The sequence below is a fragment of the Sparus aurata genome, chromosome 22 (genome assembly GCF_900880675.1).
Source record: "Sparus aurata chromosome 22, fSpaAur1.1, whole genome shotgun sequence".
Lineage (NCBI taxonomy): Eukaryota > Metazoa > Chordata > Actinopteri > Spariformes > Sparidae > Sparus > Sparus aurata.
The window spans coordinates 14,110,168-14,124,895 of NC_044208.1; the positions used below are offsets into that span (position 1 = coordinate 14,110,168).

General features: G+C 40.5%; 1 protein-coding gene across 9 annotated transcripts in view; it reads right to left on the bottom strand.

Annotated features, from left to right (window-relative positions):
* The window catches only part of lama2 (laminin, alpha 2), a 226,251-nt gene that overhangs the window by 16,264 nt on the left and 195,259 nt on the right, over positions 1 to 14,728 (bottom strand). For 6 of the 9 annotated variants that reach the window (XM_030404447.1, XM_030404445.1, XM_030404444.1 and 3 more), the window contains 10 exons: positions 11,519 to 11,652; positions 10,120 to 10,279; positions 9,896 to 10,020; positions 9,539 to 9,701; positions 8,979 to 9,123; positions 8,699 to 8,837; positions 8,359 to 8,370; positions 7,466 to 7,586; positions 6,436 to 6,591; positions 5,634 to 5,672 (listed from right to left, as the gene is read on the bottom strand). In XM_030404447.1, the coding sequence (XP_030260307.1) occupies positions 5,634 to 5,672; positions 6,436 to 6,591; positions 7,466 to 7,586; positions 8,359 to 8,370; positions 8,699 to 8,837; positions 8,979 to 9,123; positions 9,539 to 9,701; positions 9,896 to 10,020; positions 10,120 to 10,279; positions 11,519 to 11,652 (1,194 nt within the window). The remainder of the gene's footprint in view (positions 1 to 5,633; positions 5,673 to 6,435; positions 6,592 to 7,465; positions 7,587 to 8,358; positions 8,371 to 8,698; positions 8,838 to 8,978; positions 9,124 to 9,538; positions 9,702 to 9,895; positions 10,021 to 10,119; positions 10,280 to 11,518; positions 11,653 to 14,728) is intronic. The other 3 variants (XM_030404441.1, XM_030404448.1, XM_030404446.1) reach the window with 1 other exon arrangement.

Consider the following 14,728-nt stretch of genomic DNA (forward strand, 5'->3'; position numbering starts at 1 on the left):
TGTTTTCTTTCTAGTGAACTACATCCGCCAACCTTAACACAGCCTAAAAGGAAATGAGCATCCATGTTTTTTTATTTTATTTCGACATTTCCTGTTTTATTTTGTAGGTTATATCCTTGTGTGTCACATTTTACATTACACTTCCTGTCTTTTTCTTTTTTCTATGTTTTTTTTTGTGCTCACCTGTGTTTCATTTATTAATAAACCCCTGTGTATTTAAAGCTAGGGTCTGTAATGTTGTTCAGAAACACATTTTGTTATACTGGGTGAAATGATCCTGCTATCCTGAGAGTAGTCAATACATTATGTATTCAGAAAAAGGACCGAAAATAATCGGACCTCTGTGGCAGCTGTAGGACTGAGAAAAATCTGACCAATCCGTGCCGTCCGGCCCGGACAGCACGGATTGGTCAGATGCACAGATTGGTCAGGTGCCTTCATGTCTTGTCCTCTGTCCCTCCCTCCTCCGCGCGTGCACACGTTACGTTTCACTGATGCCGGAAATATTCAGCACACTCCTCTGCAGAAATACGAGTTGCAGGAGAAGACGTTCATTTGGTTACAATGGCAGAGAAAATGCAGCAAGCGTTACTTGTAACAGCTCACCCCGCTAAAAAGGCAAGGAAAAGAAAGCCTCAGGCAGAAAAGGCTGCGTCGAAAAAGGTTTTGGATAAAGAAAGAAGTCGGACCGAGTCAACATCGTTTGAGCGGTGGAGACAACTTGGGCATGTGAAGGGCTTGAAAAGTGATGCAGAGGTTGCTCTCTTTCTGTTGGACAGGTAATTATTTGTTTTGTTTCAGGGGGATTTGTTATTTTCATGAAATATGTAAGGTTTGCCAACTTGGCTACGTTTGTAGCTCGTATTAGCACAATGCTAACATTAGCTTCTTTGTGTGTTGTTTTTAGCCATGAGAATGGCTAATGAGTCGGCCAAATTTCCACTGGATAGGGGTCCGCTGCGTTGCGGCTCCGATCCGGTTTTGGTCCGCCGTCAGGCAATCCCCACCGGTTGCGGTTTGAGTCCGCAACGGCGCAGTATGGTAGACAGCTGCGCCGTTGTGTGCTAGTGTCAACATGGAGTGTTTTATTTTGAAAAGTAACCGGCTGTAGTGTGTTATTTTAGCGCTTGACTTCCTGTCTGCTCTGTGCTAAATACAGCTGAATTGCTGCGTCTTGCTCCGGCATCTCCTTCTCCCTGCTGAGTCCCACTAACAGACGCGCGTTCAAGTTTGTTGGGGAGTGGCTTTGGACAGAGCACTGACGGGATGGGGAGGGGGGTGGTGGAACTTAGAGGAGGTGCCACTTTCAAATCTTGCTAGCTCTCTTACTAGCTCTCCAGGATTGTAGACCCTAGCTTTAAGTCTATGTGTTTCCTTCACTCTTTGTTCGTTCGTCTGTGTTTCCATGTCTGTTCCCCATCTATCTGCAGTTATCTGCATTGCCAGCTGTGTTCCTCTTGCCATCGTTTTTTAAATTTTGTATCCTTTTGCTCTTGCTTTTTGTTGCCTGATTTCGTCATATGAACTATAGCTTCAGATCATGAAAGCCAACTTGACCAGCGTCTAGCATTTGGGTCAGTATTTGATTAGACATATAGCATACATGGATGAGCTGTTCCATTAGCTAGCTTAGTTAGCTCACCTAGTTAGCTAGCCTACAGACAATACAATCAACAATCTACAACTTGCTTCACTTTTTGAAATGTTTGTCAGGGAGAGGAGAGTAGGAGAAAGGAAGGAGAAAGGAAGGACAAAGGGAAGGAAAAAAAAACAGGCAGATAAGAGAGAAGACAAACAGCAGGGAGGAGAGACTGGGGATTAAAGAGCAGGGAGAAGTCAAAGGGGAAAGTGGGGGAGATGAGTGGGGAGGAAAGCGAGGGGAATATAGAGAGAAATTGGAGGGAAATAAGCAAGGTAGGAGAGGAGTGGAGAGTGGGGAGGAAAGGATAACAAGAGATGAGAGGAACAGAGAGGAGAGGATAATAGGGGGAAGAGATGAGAGGGCAGAGAGCAAAACAGCGAGCGAGATAGAGATGGGGAGAGAGAGACAGACAGAGAGGTGCTAGAGAGCAGCGGTGCAGGGTCAGGCTAATTTGAATTTTAATTCACTGTGTGCCAGAGGGCGAAGTGGGAGACAATTTACCACCTGAAAATGGAATTTCAATTTGAGGTCGGGGACAAATTGAACTGAGATGTAGCTACAACATGCCTCTCGCTGCGCTTTCTCGCGCACACAGTTACAGAGGCATGCGAGCGTACACACACACACACACACACACACACACACACATAGGTGCACAGACGCAGACACATGTCACACGTACAGACAAAGGCAGATTAACTCACACGAGCACATGCACTTATACTGTGAAGGACAGACACACACATACACACGGACATGTAGACCATGAAACCAAATACGCAACAGAATGTGAAGCTAACACGCAAAAACGCTGACACGTATTCATGAGAAAATCATATGTAGCACTCAAACACAGACACACACACACACACACATACACCCAGGCTGCCCTCAACATCTTTTGAAGTCCATACATGTATGATTATATTTTGGCTTTGGGTTTCATGTGTGTGTCGGTTTCAGTGTGACCGTAAAACAGGCTGAAGATGCGACCGAAGCCAGCGCAGAGAGCAGACAGGGTGAGGCAGGTTTTTAGTGTTTGTGGTAATATTTGTGAACCAAGCTAATGTCTTCATTGTTTTGTAACAACACACCTCGCAGCTAACAGAAGTTTTATTTATACTTTGGGCTGGAATGGTGGTTTTCAATCTGGCACAGCAAAAGCTTTGTCAGGAGTTTGCAGTACTGTGTATGGCCATTTATAATATTATAAGAACTGGTGTGTTATATTTGGTGTGCATAATCTGTATGAGTTCTGAGGTCATATTATACTTTTGGGGGTTTTATCTTTACTGTATTGTGAAATGAAACATTTTTGTGCATTTAAAAGGTCTGCAAAGCGAAAAAGTCTGAAGTCCATGCCAAAGGGAGTTACTCTCTCCTACAGGAAACACTGCTCCTACCCGTCTGAAACACCTGGTTTGGAGTCAAGGCTTGACTTCCGTAACTTATGCTTGTGCATCACCATGTAACAGATGTTATATAAATATGTATTTTCATATATCTATTATTAAATATATACACCCCAGTCTGTCAGCAGACATACAGTTGCTATTGCTGTAGCAGCATTATTTTAGATCACACTACCTTGCTTGGCATGAACAGCCGTACTTTGCCTGATTGGCTACATCCTGCCTGTTAAGTAATAAACATGTGCAACTCTCACCAAAGATTGAGAGATGTCTCACTGTGTATCTAAAACAGAGTGTTCATAACACAGTGTAAAAAGGGATGCTGAGGCTATTCTACTAGCTCACTATGCTACTACTACAACTTGAAAATGAGCATAATACGACCTCTTCTATGTTTTCCTTTTTACTTTATTTTTCTATTATTTTCTTGTATTTTGTCTTGTTTCATTTTTATCTGTCACTGAATTACTGTTTTCCCTCTGCTTACAACTTTTCAGCTGCAGGAACCAATAAAGACTTATCTTATTCTTATATTAGGTTTGCAAGTATATTTTTGAGGGAGGCCGGTTTGATGTGCATCAACAGTGGTATCAGTTTTTTGTCATTATTATATGCAGTTATTCCAACTACAACAGAAACACACTTATTGAATTAATAAGATGTGCAAACAGATATCAAAATATATGAAAACTGGATATCTTTGGATTTGTAGTTTTGGAAACTGTACCGCAGATTTTTCCACAATCTCATTCTAACTTCATAGGTGCAACAATCAATTGAGAAAGTAATTAGCAGTTTAATTGGTAATTGTTTTGTAGCTCTTTTAACAACATCAAGAGGGTGACGACTGAAATTAGCCAACATTATGGAAAGATTAACCTTTCTCAAACCCCTACACCACCGCCCCCTCCCTCCGCTCTCTCTACCCACTTCCACTCCACGTGGAGGGTCTGCCACATGAAGCACCATTCTAAACCAATTAGCCTGGAGTGGAAGTTGGTTCTGAAACCCTTAAACAGTGAGTCTGTATCCATGCTGACACACTGACCACATGCAACTCTTGTGTTGCATTCGTCATGGAAGACACTGCTCAAAATAAGATACAAATTTAAAATTGTCATGCAGACATTTACAACTTTTCACATGCTAACTTCCTGGGTTAGCCTACAAATATACGTAATCAATGCAGCATTTTACCCTTCTCTAGTATAGAAAACGGCAGACATGTTCATTCGATTGTACAGTTTTTTTGAAAAAAAAAATGAATAAAACATTTTATTTTGAGAAATCTTTCATTTCAGCCAGAATGGTGAGTAGCCCTTGCATACAACCATCATGGTCTTCTCTCCACTTTGCTGATCATCTTTCTATGACACCAAATTCTTCTTACATTCTGTGGATGGTCAAACTTAATTTCTTTTTCTTCCTTCCTCCCTCGCTCCTTCTGGCATTAGCTCTTCCCACTCTTCCTCTCACCACGCACTCTTTCATCTCAGCTTCCCATATTCTGCTCCGAGCTTCCTCCTCCTTTTCATCTCTCCTCTCTGTGACTATTCTCTCTTTTCCCATCTATCAACTCTCCTCATCATTTCATTTTTCCCCTTTTCTGGCCTCTCCTCTGTTATCCCTCCACGCTTGTGGCATTTTTCTTCTTTTCAGCTCTGCTCTTTCACCTCCATCCTTCCTTTCACCTCTAAATCTCCCTCCGCTATCTCTCCATCCTTTGTCTCCTGTCCCCTTCTCTCTTCCCCTGTCTCTCCGTCCCTCTCTAAAACATCCATTAGTCAGGGCCAAGTTGAGTTGATGGTGTTTTTAACCTCGCTTAACCTTTCTGCACAGGCACACACACGCGCACAGGCACGCACACGCCCGGCCTGCCAGCGTAGTTAACAAAAATAGATTTATGCGCCCAACCACCAGTGATGATGGATAAGCTGGAGGTAACCCCCCGTCCTCTTTCTCTCACACACAGATACACATTATGCTAAAACACCCACGCACACACGCAAACGGGCACCCATATTTGCACACACGCACACCTGTAAATATGAATGCATGTGCAAACACAACCCTCACAAACAAATGCACCGTGTATCCAGCAGAGATTAAATAATGGGTTTGTTTATTTATTTATCAGAGATTAGGATGAAAGAGGGCCTAAAGCGAGTGCGTGCCTATGTATAAATATGTGTGTCACTGTGTGTGTTTGAGTGATTGTTTTTAGTCATAAGACAATCTAATTAGCATAGACGCCAACAAACTTAAATCTCATTAATATGCACTCATGGAAACTTCATTCACTTTGAGAAAAGGTGCTTGTGCGCATGTATGTGCCTGTGTTTGCCTGGTCAGCTAAAAGCGAAGGTAGCTACTATACGATACATCAACGACAACTATGTCTACGTGCCTTTGGACATTTGTCTGTGTGTGTGTGTGCGTTTTGGATAGAACACAATCCAATTAGCCCAGCTGCCAACAAATGCAAATCTCATTAATATGCACTTATGGAAACGTCATTCACTTAGGGAAAGAGGTGCAGTATTTGGGTGTGTATGACTGTGACCATGTGTTGGACCCACCTCTACAGATTGCCTGCGTCTCCTGTTTGCATTCCGGGCCTAAGGGGGGAAAGATGATTTTTTTTTTTAAATGGAAGAATTACCACGTAACCAATCATTACACAATTTCTCATCACTTCACGTGAACATGTTTTACTACAGCTAACTTTTGTATACAGCTGTCGGTCAAATCTTATACACTTGTGACACTTTATATTGAATTTGTAGTCAGTCGGGAAAAGGCCATAATAATTTCAGAGATATTGTTTGGTATAATTATATGGAAAATAAAGACAGTGTTAATTTTCTACACAACCAGTTTATTAGTCTCATTTACCCAGACTCAGAGAGTCTTTTAGTCAGTGTAGATGAGCTGAACGTGCAAAAAAAGAAAAGGAATTTAATAATAAATTGAAAATAAATTACTGGATTTGTTTTTTTTAAATATAGCATTAATTTTAACTAAATTCATTTTTATACACCAAAAAACATACTTCCCAGGAAACTTCCAGGGAAACTAATTCTGTTAAAGATGTTATGTTTTCACCATTTTCTGTTTGTTTGTTGTCCAGCTGGTTTTTTGGCCCAGAATCCATCCTATTAACTTTAACTCAATGTTTCAACATTTTTGTTAATTTCTCAGGGAAATTTCACTATCTAGTTTGATACTAGATTAGGCTTGATTGACCTGAAGGGCGACTGTTGAGGCTTGGTGAACGTGTGTGCTCAACTGACAGCCATTAATAATGATCAAACACAATAATAAGAGTTACTCTAAGAAAGTGAGTTTCAACTTAAATGAACAAAATAATTTAAACCAAACCTTAGGGTTGACTGGTGAGGCTCCACCAACTGCCAGTAAGATGGTGCCAGTGTCCTCCAGAGTGCTGAATGACAGGCTGATCTCTGTGCCGACCGCCAGCGACAGGCCTCCCAGCTCCATGTACCCCGGCTTAGAGAAGCTGACTGTGTGCAGGTTCTGTAAGTCAAAGATGAGATCATTGCAGTTAACATGTATTTCAATGTTGACGTTTTTAATAGTTTCAGTCAGATGGAAAAGCTAAAAGGTGGATTTGAAAAGCGAACGCAGGAAAAAAAGAAACCCGACTAAACTCTATCAAGTTCAAGATCCACTCTTACAAGAGACAACTTTTAGAAGCCTGCTGATTTACAAAAACTATCAAATCATCTTCTCATTACTTTGACTGTGGTCGCAAAGTACACACACACACACACACACACACTCACTAAAAAAAGTAATCCTTGTAGCATAATGTAGTGGTTGAATGAAAAAAAAGCGAGATAAGAGGAACAGGAAGACCTTCACTGTACACACACGCAACCCTGGGCCTGTATAATCCTTTCTATAGTATTTCTATGAGCACAATGGCACATGTGTATGAATGAATGTCACTAGCATATAGAAATCATGGTGAAAGCCTTGTAAGGCTTTCAAATCCCAATGCAGATTGAGTGTCTGTGTGTATGTGTGTAGCTTTGAGGACATTTTGAATGAATGGGTATTCAGGAGGGGACCTTAAAGAAGCAGGTGCGAAAACAGCGTTCCAGACAGAAGGGGACAAAAAATGATGTGTTTTTTGAGCATTTAAGCATTTAAACATATCTAAAACAGCCCAAAACAAAATTATTAACCTGAAATTGAGCATAATATATCTCCTTTAAGGCAATTGTCCTGCAGATGGTTGACTTTATGTATTTTACATGCTCTACCAGCGTCAATTATATTTTAACTAGTTATAAGTATATATAATAACTATACTCATTATATGAATATTTACAGAGTTTGAATAAGCTGAGGAGCTATAAATCTACAGCTAAGCGGACACTCTTACCTCTACATAACATCCTTTAGTGACCCCAGTATAATCGGAGCTGCTGAGGAGATTATACGGAGTCCTGGAGACTTCAATCTCCCGAAGACATCCAGCGTACCGCTTTAAAGTGATCTCTGGCCTGTAAAGAAATTAAAAACAGTTTCTGTAGGGAGTACATAATGCGGAAGAAATTTCAACATCAACATCTCTCGGCAGTGTAACATGACTTTTTTTAAGAAGCAGCTGAATTACTGCAGCAGTGAAGCTATTGCATCATGTATCCAGAAGCGGTGAGTGATGTCTGGACGTCAACATCAAGAATTCTTTGAATGTGCCGTTTGTCCATACTGTCGTATTTATTATATCACTCACATTTTAGTTTAATTGATTTTAATGGAATTCCATGCATTGTCCAGATTGTGGTATTATTCTAAAGGAAAGGTGAAGAAAATAAACAGCTAATCTCGGGCTGTGATCAAGTTGCTGTGTGAACATGTTATTAGCAGTGTAATGCTTTAGAGCTTAGTTTTTGTAGCTCAGCAAAAACCGTTGCTTGCAGTGCTACAAATAATTGGTGGGGACACTTGGATCCGCATCTAAAATACAATTTGAATATGATTATGGCGATGATGGCTGTAAGGCAGAGTCATAAATGTGAGAAACTCCACCAAAATGTTGCTGAACAGACAAACGTCACATTCAGAATAATGAAAGGATAGAGAGGGTGATTTTCCAGCCGCTGTGTGGAGGAGCGGGAGCCTTCAGGGGCCAGCCATAATATAAACAAGCATCAACAGTCACTGTGGGCTCTATAGCATCATAAGCGTGGCTAGCCTCATGCAGAGAGAAATACAGCGGAAATGATGCCCACTATATGTCCGAACATGAGATTTATTTATTAATTTATTTACCTGGCTGTCATGCTGTTAAGACAAAACATGATATTAAAGCATTAGCACACTTCACAAACACAGTTTCATCTAATGACTCATCGAGACGAGTACGTTTTTTTCTCCTCAGACTTCTGGCAGACTAAAGGATTTGAAAATAGTTTAAATTGGTTGTGAAAATGATGATTGTACTTGGTAAACAACTTAATCTGAAAAAGAAAAAATTAAAGGTTTGGCCTGTACTTCAAATTTAAAACATGAGACCCTTAATCAAATGCATGTTATATATTATGGCCTTCTTTACAATAAATGCATGCACAGTCTGTGCGAGTGTCTAAATTTGTTACCACTGTGTGTGTACCTGTAGTTTCCGATGGTAGGGAGCCCTCCGAAATAGATCCTCTGGTTTTCCCTGAGGTTCAAACCGGTAGCCGAACCCTGAGACGTAGCCACCATCTTCTCCTCAGCGCCGCTGTCAATGTCTACTACAGTCACCGTGGCTTTTTGGACAGAAAAAGAGACATAAATAACAAACGCGCAGGCAGGTAGACATAATATACTTTGAAACTGTAATCTATTTTCTCTCGACTTCCCTATTCCTACCATATTCTGCTAAAGTAGACGGTCGTAAGTGTGTGTACCTTGTTTCTTGTTCCGTGAGATGGTGAGGGATTTCCAGTGTCCGTCGTTGTGTCTACTATCTGAAATGGCGCTGCCGACTCCTGACCCGAGGTCAAAGTTCACCTTCACCTTGCCCTCTGACAGCTCCAGGGACATAAAGTCCTTCTACAGAGACAGCCAGGGGAGAAGGTGTTGTGAGGTACTGACATTTGAAATTTGACAACCTTCCAAAAGAAAGGAAAAAAACTTCATTGAGAAACTATGTTTTAAAAGCACCTAAAAAACTAAAAAATTGCATTTTAATGGCTTTATCAGTTTATCACCAGGGTTAAAAGGTTTTATTACCCAACAGACTGAAGAGGCTTTTGAGAATTTTGGCTAAAATATGATAGTGACCAACTGGGATTCAAAACTGGATTTCGGATTACAACAGTTCATTATTGTTTATCATCTACATCACTTTGAGTACCTGAGTGCCTAGAATGAAAAATATCTAGTATGTTGGTAAAGCAATGTAGGTCTCTGTCAGTCCTGATCTATACATGGGTTATAATCATCTTTCCTTTTCTTGCACACATACCATATCTTCTGTCGCCAAATACATGAGCAGGGATTCGGAGGAAAACGTGCGGAACTTAAAATTGACAGTGGAAACATTGGGGTTCCACCTCGTTGGCCGTCCCACTGCGGCGTAGCCCTCACCGTCTAGCTGAACTATGCCCTCACCATCCGATCGCTGGGGGCTAAAATAACAGACAGGAAACAGTCGATTTTACTATTGCTTTGTTTCCCTTCCACCTCTCAAAGGGTTTGAAATGTCACAAAAATAAATTGCAAAATATCAAAAGATGACGGGGCAAACTTCTTGGAATATTAGAAACGGGACATATTGCAGTTAATTAAAAATATGAAAACTTGTGAGTGAGTGTTGATGTACCTGACAACACATCCTTTACAATCTCCTTGTCTCTCTCTGTAGTTCCAGAGTCCAATGGGTTTACTATCCAAGAAGGTCTCCCCCATGCAGCCTGTGAATGTGGATGTTCTTACTGCATCTGCTTTCTAAAAGGCAAAAGGGAAGGAAAATGTAAAAAAAAAAAACGAGCAAGAAGACAGACAGGATCTTGATGTTGTTATGCTGACAATGAGACAGACAGACACCTTCACAGTGCCGAGTATCCCTCCTACAAACAGGTAGGCGTTCTGGTCGACGTCCAAGATAGTGTAGGCTGTAGGCGAGTTGGCACTGGCTGGCATCGGCATCATACCAGCCATGGAGCCCTCCAGAGGATACACTGATATGGTGCCATTTAACCCGTTGCTGGAGACAGAAGAGAGGCAGAAAAGAGAAGACTGGCTTGATGGGTTTGCATTTCTGTGTTTCCTCAAAAACATTTACAAAGACTGAGGATGTTGGAGCCACTTGGAATCAGTTTTTATGAACTCTTGCTGCTAAAGATGAATGATAGAAACACATAGCAGAGCCAGTTTGTTGCGGTGGAACCTCTGAGCTGTACAGTGGAATCAATCTCCCACCTCAGAATTTGTTTTCAAAGCAGGAGCAGCGTTTTTGTGTCGTGTAGGGGAACATTTTCAAGACATATAGTCTGTGTGATCCAATTGGAAAACACATTTGGGAAATCTCTCGGATGGTAATACATGCTGCAGATGGGACTGTTTGCTGTGTGGTGGACAGTCTGTATACACCACCACTTCAGTTTTCACACAGAGAACCTGGATCTAGATTATAGTTTATCTATGTAATGATGTGCCACAGGCTGTCAAGGCTGCAAACCCTTTGATTTCCCAAGTGAAACAACATGTTTTCTACTGCACCCTGAATGAAATGATATCCTGTGGTTGTTAGGTTGGTATACTGTTGCTGTAACTATTGGCTGTTGCTAAATTAAGTTCTGAAGTATCTGAAATATATGCTATTGGAAATCAGTGCCACACGTTCACAACATGACAATACAGAAGCGTGCAGTAGGTCCAATAAAACTGGAGATCTTTTTTTTTTTCATTTATAAAACGCAATCGCTAAAATCAATTCTTCATGTTAAGACTTGTATCTGATGCAGCGTATCTCGGTGTTCTGTGTCCATCTCAAGCTCAAAATACATGACAGGAAAAAGAAAAGGGAAGAAAACACAAAAGGGCTGCTTTAAAAAGGTCGAAATAATGATAAAAACATAGATGCATACAAACATAACCATAGATAAACGTGTCTTACAAATTAGCTGCTGATGTTTATCACAGAACAGGACCTTGAGATTACCATGGGTGACCACCACATTTGTATGAAAGTGCCTCTATGTGTTTGCGCCACAATGCATTGACGTATAATTTGCAGGCACATCCATATGTATGTACGTCTCTGAGCTGTGCATCATCAGTATGCTTCTCTACAGTCCTGTTTTTTTCCCAAGGATGTGACTGCTCTTTGATTTGCAGCCAACATTAGTCATGGCTTTGGAAGCATGTTTTGTATGAGGAACACTTCACACTGCACTGAGAAACAAAGCATGTGCATGTATGTGTGTGTGTGCGAACCTCTTACCGAGACGCCTCGATTCTGTGCCAGTTCCCGTCATGAATGGTGTGATGTGGGTACTCGACCCTCCCCACACCTGAACCCACGTCCCAGAGGAAATTCACCTTCCCTTTGCGCATCTCTAAGGCCAGGAAATCAACCTGGGGCACACAGAAGACATGTGCTGCATGTACCAAGTATAAACAGTTTTTTGTGATAAGTCACTGTGTCTCTATGAAAGGACTTGAAAAGAGAAATGGGGGAGAGATAGAGGAGGGTTAGGGTTTTAAACAAGATCACTTTAGCTGAACATGTAATTAAAGCAATCAAATTTTCCATCACAGGGTGTTTACAGAAGTGCTGTGTATCTATTCCATCTGTGACGAGTTTTCCATGTACATGTGGTAAATGGGTACTTAGCAGAGACAGATCAGAGAGATCAAATGTCCTAAATTTAAGGTTGCAGTAAAGTTCATTCAGTTCATAATTGGCTCAAAGTCCCACATGCAAACACTAAATTGGTGAAAACCGATTTCAGTTTTCGAACATTGGAATACTTTATAACAAACAGTAAAACTTAACACAATGGTACCTGAGGGTCCATTTACAAACCATGTTTACAAACTACACAACTCTTAGTTTTCAACTTAATGAATCGCCTACCACTTTGACAACTGATCAATCTGTTAGAGTAATTTCTTAAATAAAGTCAAAATTCTGATTCCAGCTTCTTTAATGTGAATATATTTCTAAAACACAGATCCATTTTATGGGCATTTTATCCAACCGTTTACTGGGGGGGGCTCACAAGAGTATAGGTGGTATTTCGGGTGCTTGGAAGAATGAGCGTGATAATCAAAGTATGATAATAACTGCCACAATGGCGGAACTTTCAAGGCTTTACAAGTGTTAGTTAAGTAGGCTCAGCTGTTATAAAAACAATGTCCATACTATTTCCTCGATAACATCACTTCAGATCTTCATGAATGAATTATATGCTTTATCTAACCACTTTAAGAAAGAAAAAAAGATGTCCTGTTACCATGGAAAACACAAGATAATACGGGGGCCAGGAATTAGTTGAAAGGAAAAAACAAAATAAATTGAGAACATAAGAAACGGATGAATTGGAAATAAAATAATCATTAGTTGCATCGCTATTTCAGTTCTGTTTTTTTTTTTTTGTATTTATCCTGTCTTAAGTGTACTCACAACATAATTGAAAATGATGGCACGCCCTCAATGATTAGAAGGTTATCTTCAAAATGTGTTGAGATAAATGACAAGGTAAACCTCGGTGCACATTTCTGAATGAATCTAACACTTCATAAGTGTGGTCATAATGGCAAGAAATGGAATTGGAGTCAGAGAGGAATCTGGTAAAGCAGCTTTGTCAGCAGTGGATTTCAGAACCTACAGTTTCATTAAGCTGTCTGCAGGCCTTTCAGGCAACATTAACACGTGTGACTGTGACTGACTGCACTGTAATCAGATAGAAGATGAAATGGTACAAGTTTAGGTTTTAATTCAGGAAAGATGAGACCTCACAAATCTCAATCGGAGGCTGTCAGACTACTCTCTGACCATCAGGTGGGGATGCAGTGTATCGAACAGTACAAAGAATGACCTTGGGAAACATTTGCCTTAAAGGAGCACTATGTAGTTTTGGGGAAGACATTTCAATCAGAAGACAAAGATCTTCATTGGCTGATGTTTTTTATGCCTAAGCAAACTATATAAACAATCTTCATTTTCATGACTGAATAAGCTGAATAAACAAACTTAACCTTAAAGGACACACAGATTTATTCATTCATTCACACTTTGTTTATATTTGGAGGATCCTGCCACCTTTCTAGCTTCAGGCAGTGGTCTAGGGGACCTTATCTTCCTTTGAGAACAGTTATGGAAACAGTTTGTATTATTACCACATTAATATTGTACATATCAAATTTCTCAGTTGGAATTTCCTTTCCAAAACTACTTAGTGACCCTGTAAGTAAAAACATTTACTAACAAAATAAAAACAAGTGTTGACCAGAGTATTCACATTACTTTTGAATGTAAATTGTACAATGCAATGTATTGCCTTTGCTCCTGATAAGACAGTACACAGAAGTTACACAACACTGTTGGCAGTGATGTGAAATGATGATTAATACGAGTTTGAAAGTCTCAATTTATTACTTCCCACAGAGAACCTCAGAGTATCTATCATACAGGGAATAGTGAACAAGCGATCAGTGGAGCTACTTCACAACCAGCTGCGGTCTATTCTGAGGCTGCACGGGCTGAAGTTTTCTCCTCCTGTCGCTATAAGTGGATTTTCACAGGATCATGCTGTATTTTGATTAATGGTCTTATTACTTATGTATGTGCCAAAAAAAAATTAATAAGAGAGTGTCAAGCATGTGCTCCCATCCGGATGCTGTCTCAAAAGCACATACACATAACGCATGCACACACTGCATTATTATTCATACAGCATTATTCACAATTAGAGATTATTAGTAAGTCACATTTGAAGACACACATGACACACACACACACACACACACACACACACACAAACACGTACACACACACACACTCATCCTTCCAGTCTCTCCAGGGTAATGGCGATTATTCATTAGCACAGATCACAGGGAAGCCTCGTTATTATTCAACTAGCATTACACACTATTAGTGAAACGTTAGAGGTGCACACACACACACGCATGCACGCACGCACGCAGAGAGAGGGCATTACTATTCATGCTGAATTCTTCACTATCAGAGAATATTAGTGAGACACACAGAAAAAAACACACACACATGCATGCGCGTTCAAGACTTCCAAGTCAGATGAAGCAAAGCAGTGATTTCTCACGGGAAATCAGGCTAAAGCAGATAGCAACATAAAGTTGTTATTAATTGCTGCTGCTCCCTAAGACACACACACACACACACACACACACACACACACACACACACACACACACACACACACACACACACACACACACACACACACACATATACCCACTCATATCAACACTTGGGGATTATCAGTGGTACCTTAAAACAGCAGTGGGCTACGTTATAGAGGTGTTAGTGAATATGTGTCAAGAAGTATTAATTATTCTCATATTAGACAAATCACTCTGGGAGTGTGTGTAGGCTGTGTGTGTATGTGTGTGTGTTTCTGAGAGAGAGGATGGTAAGTGTTTATAAGAGTGTTTTTGTTGGCGCATGTAT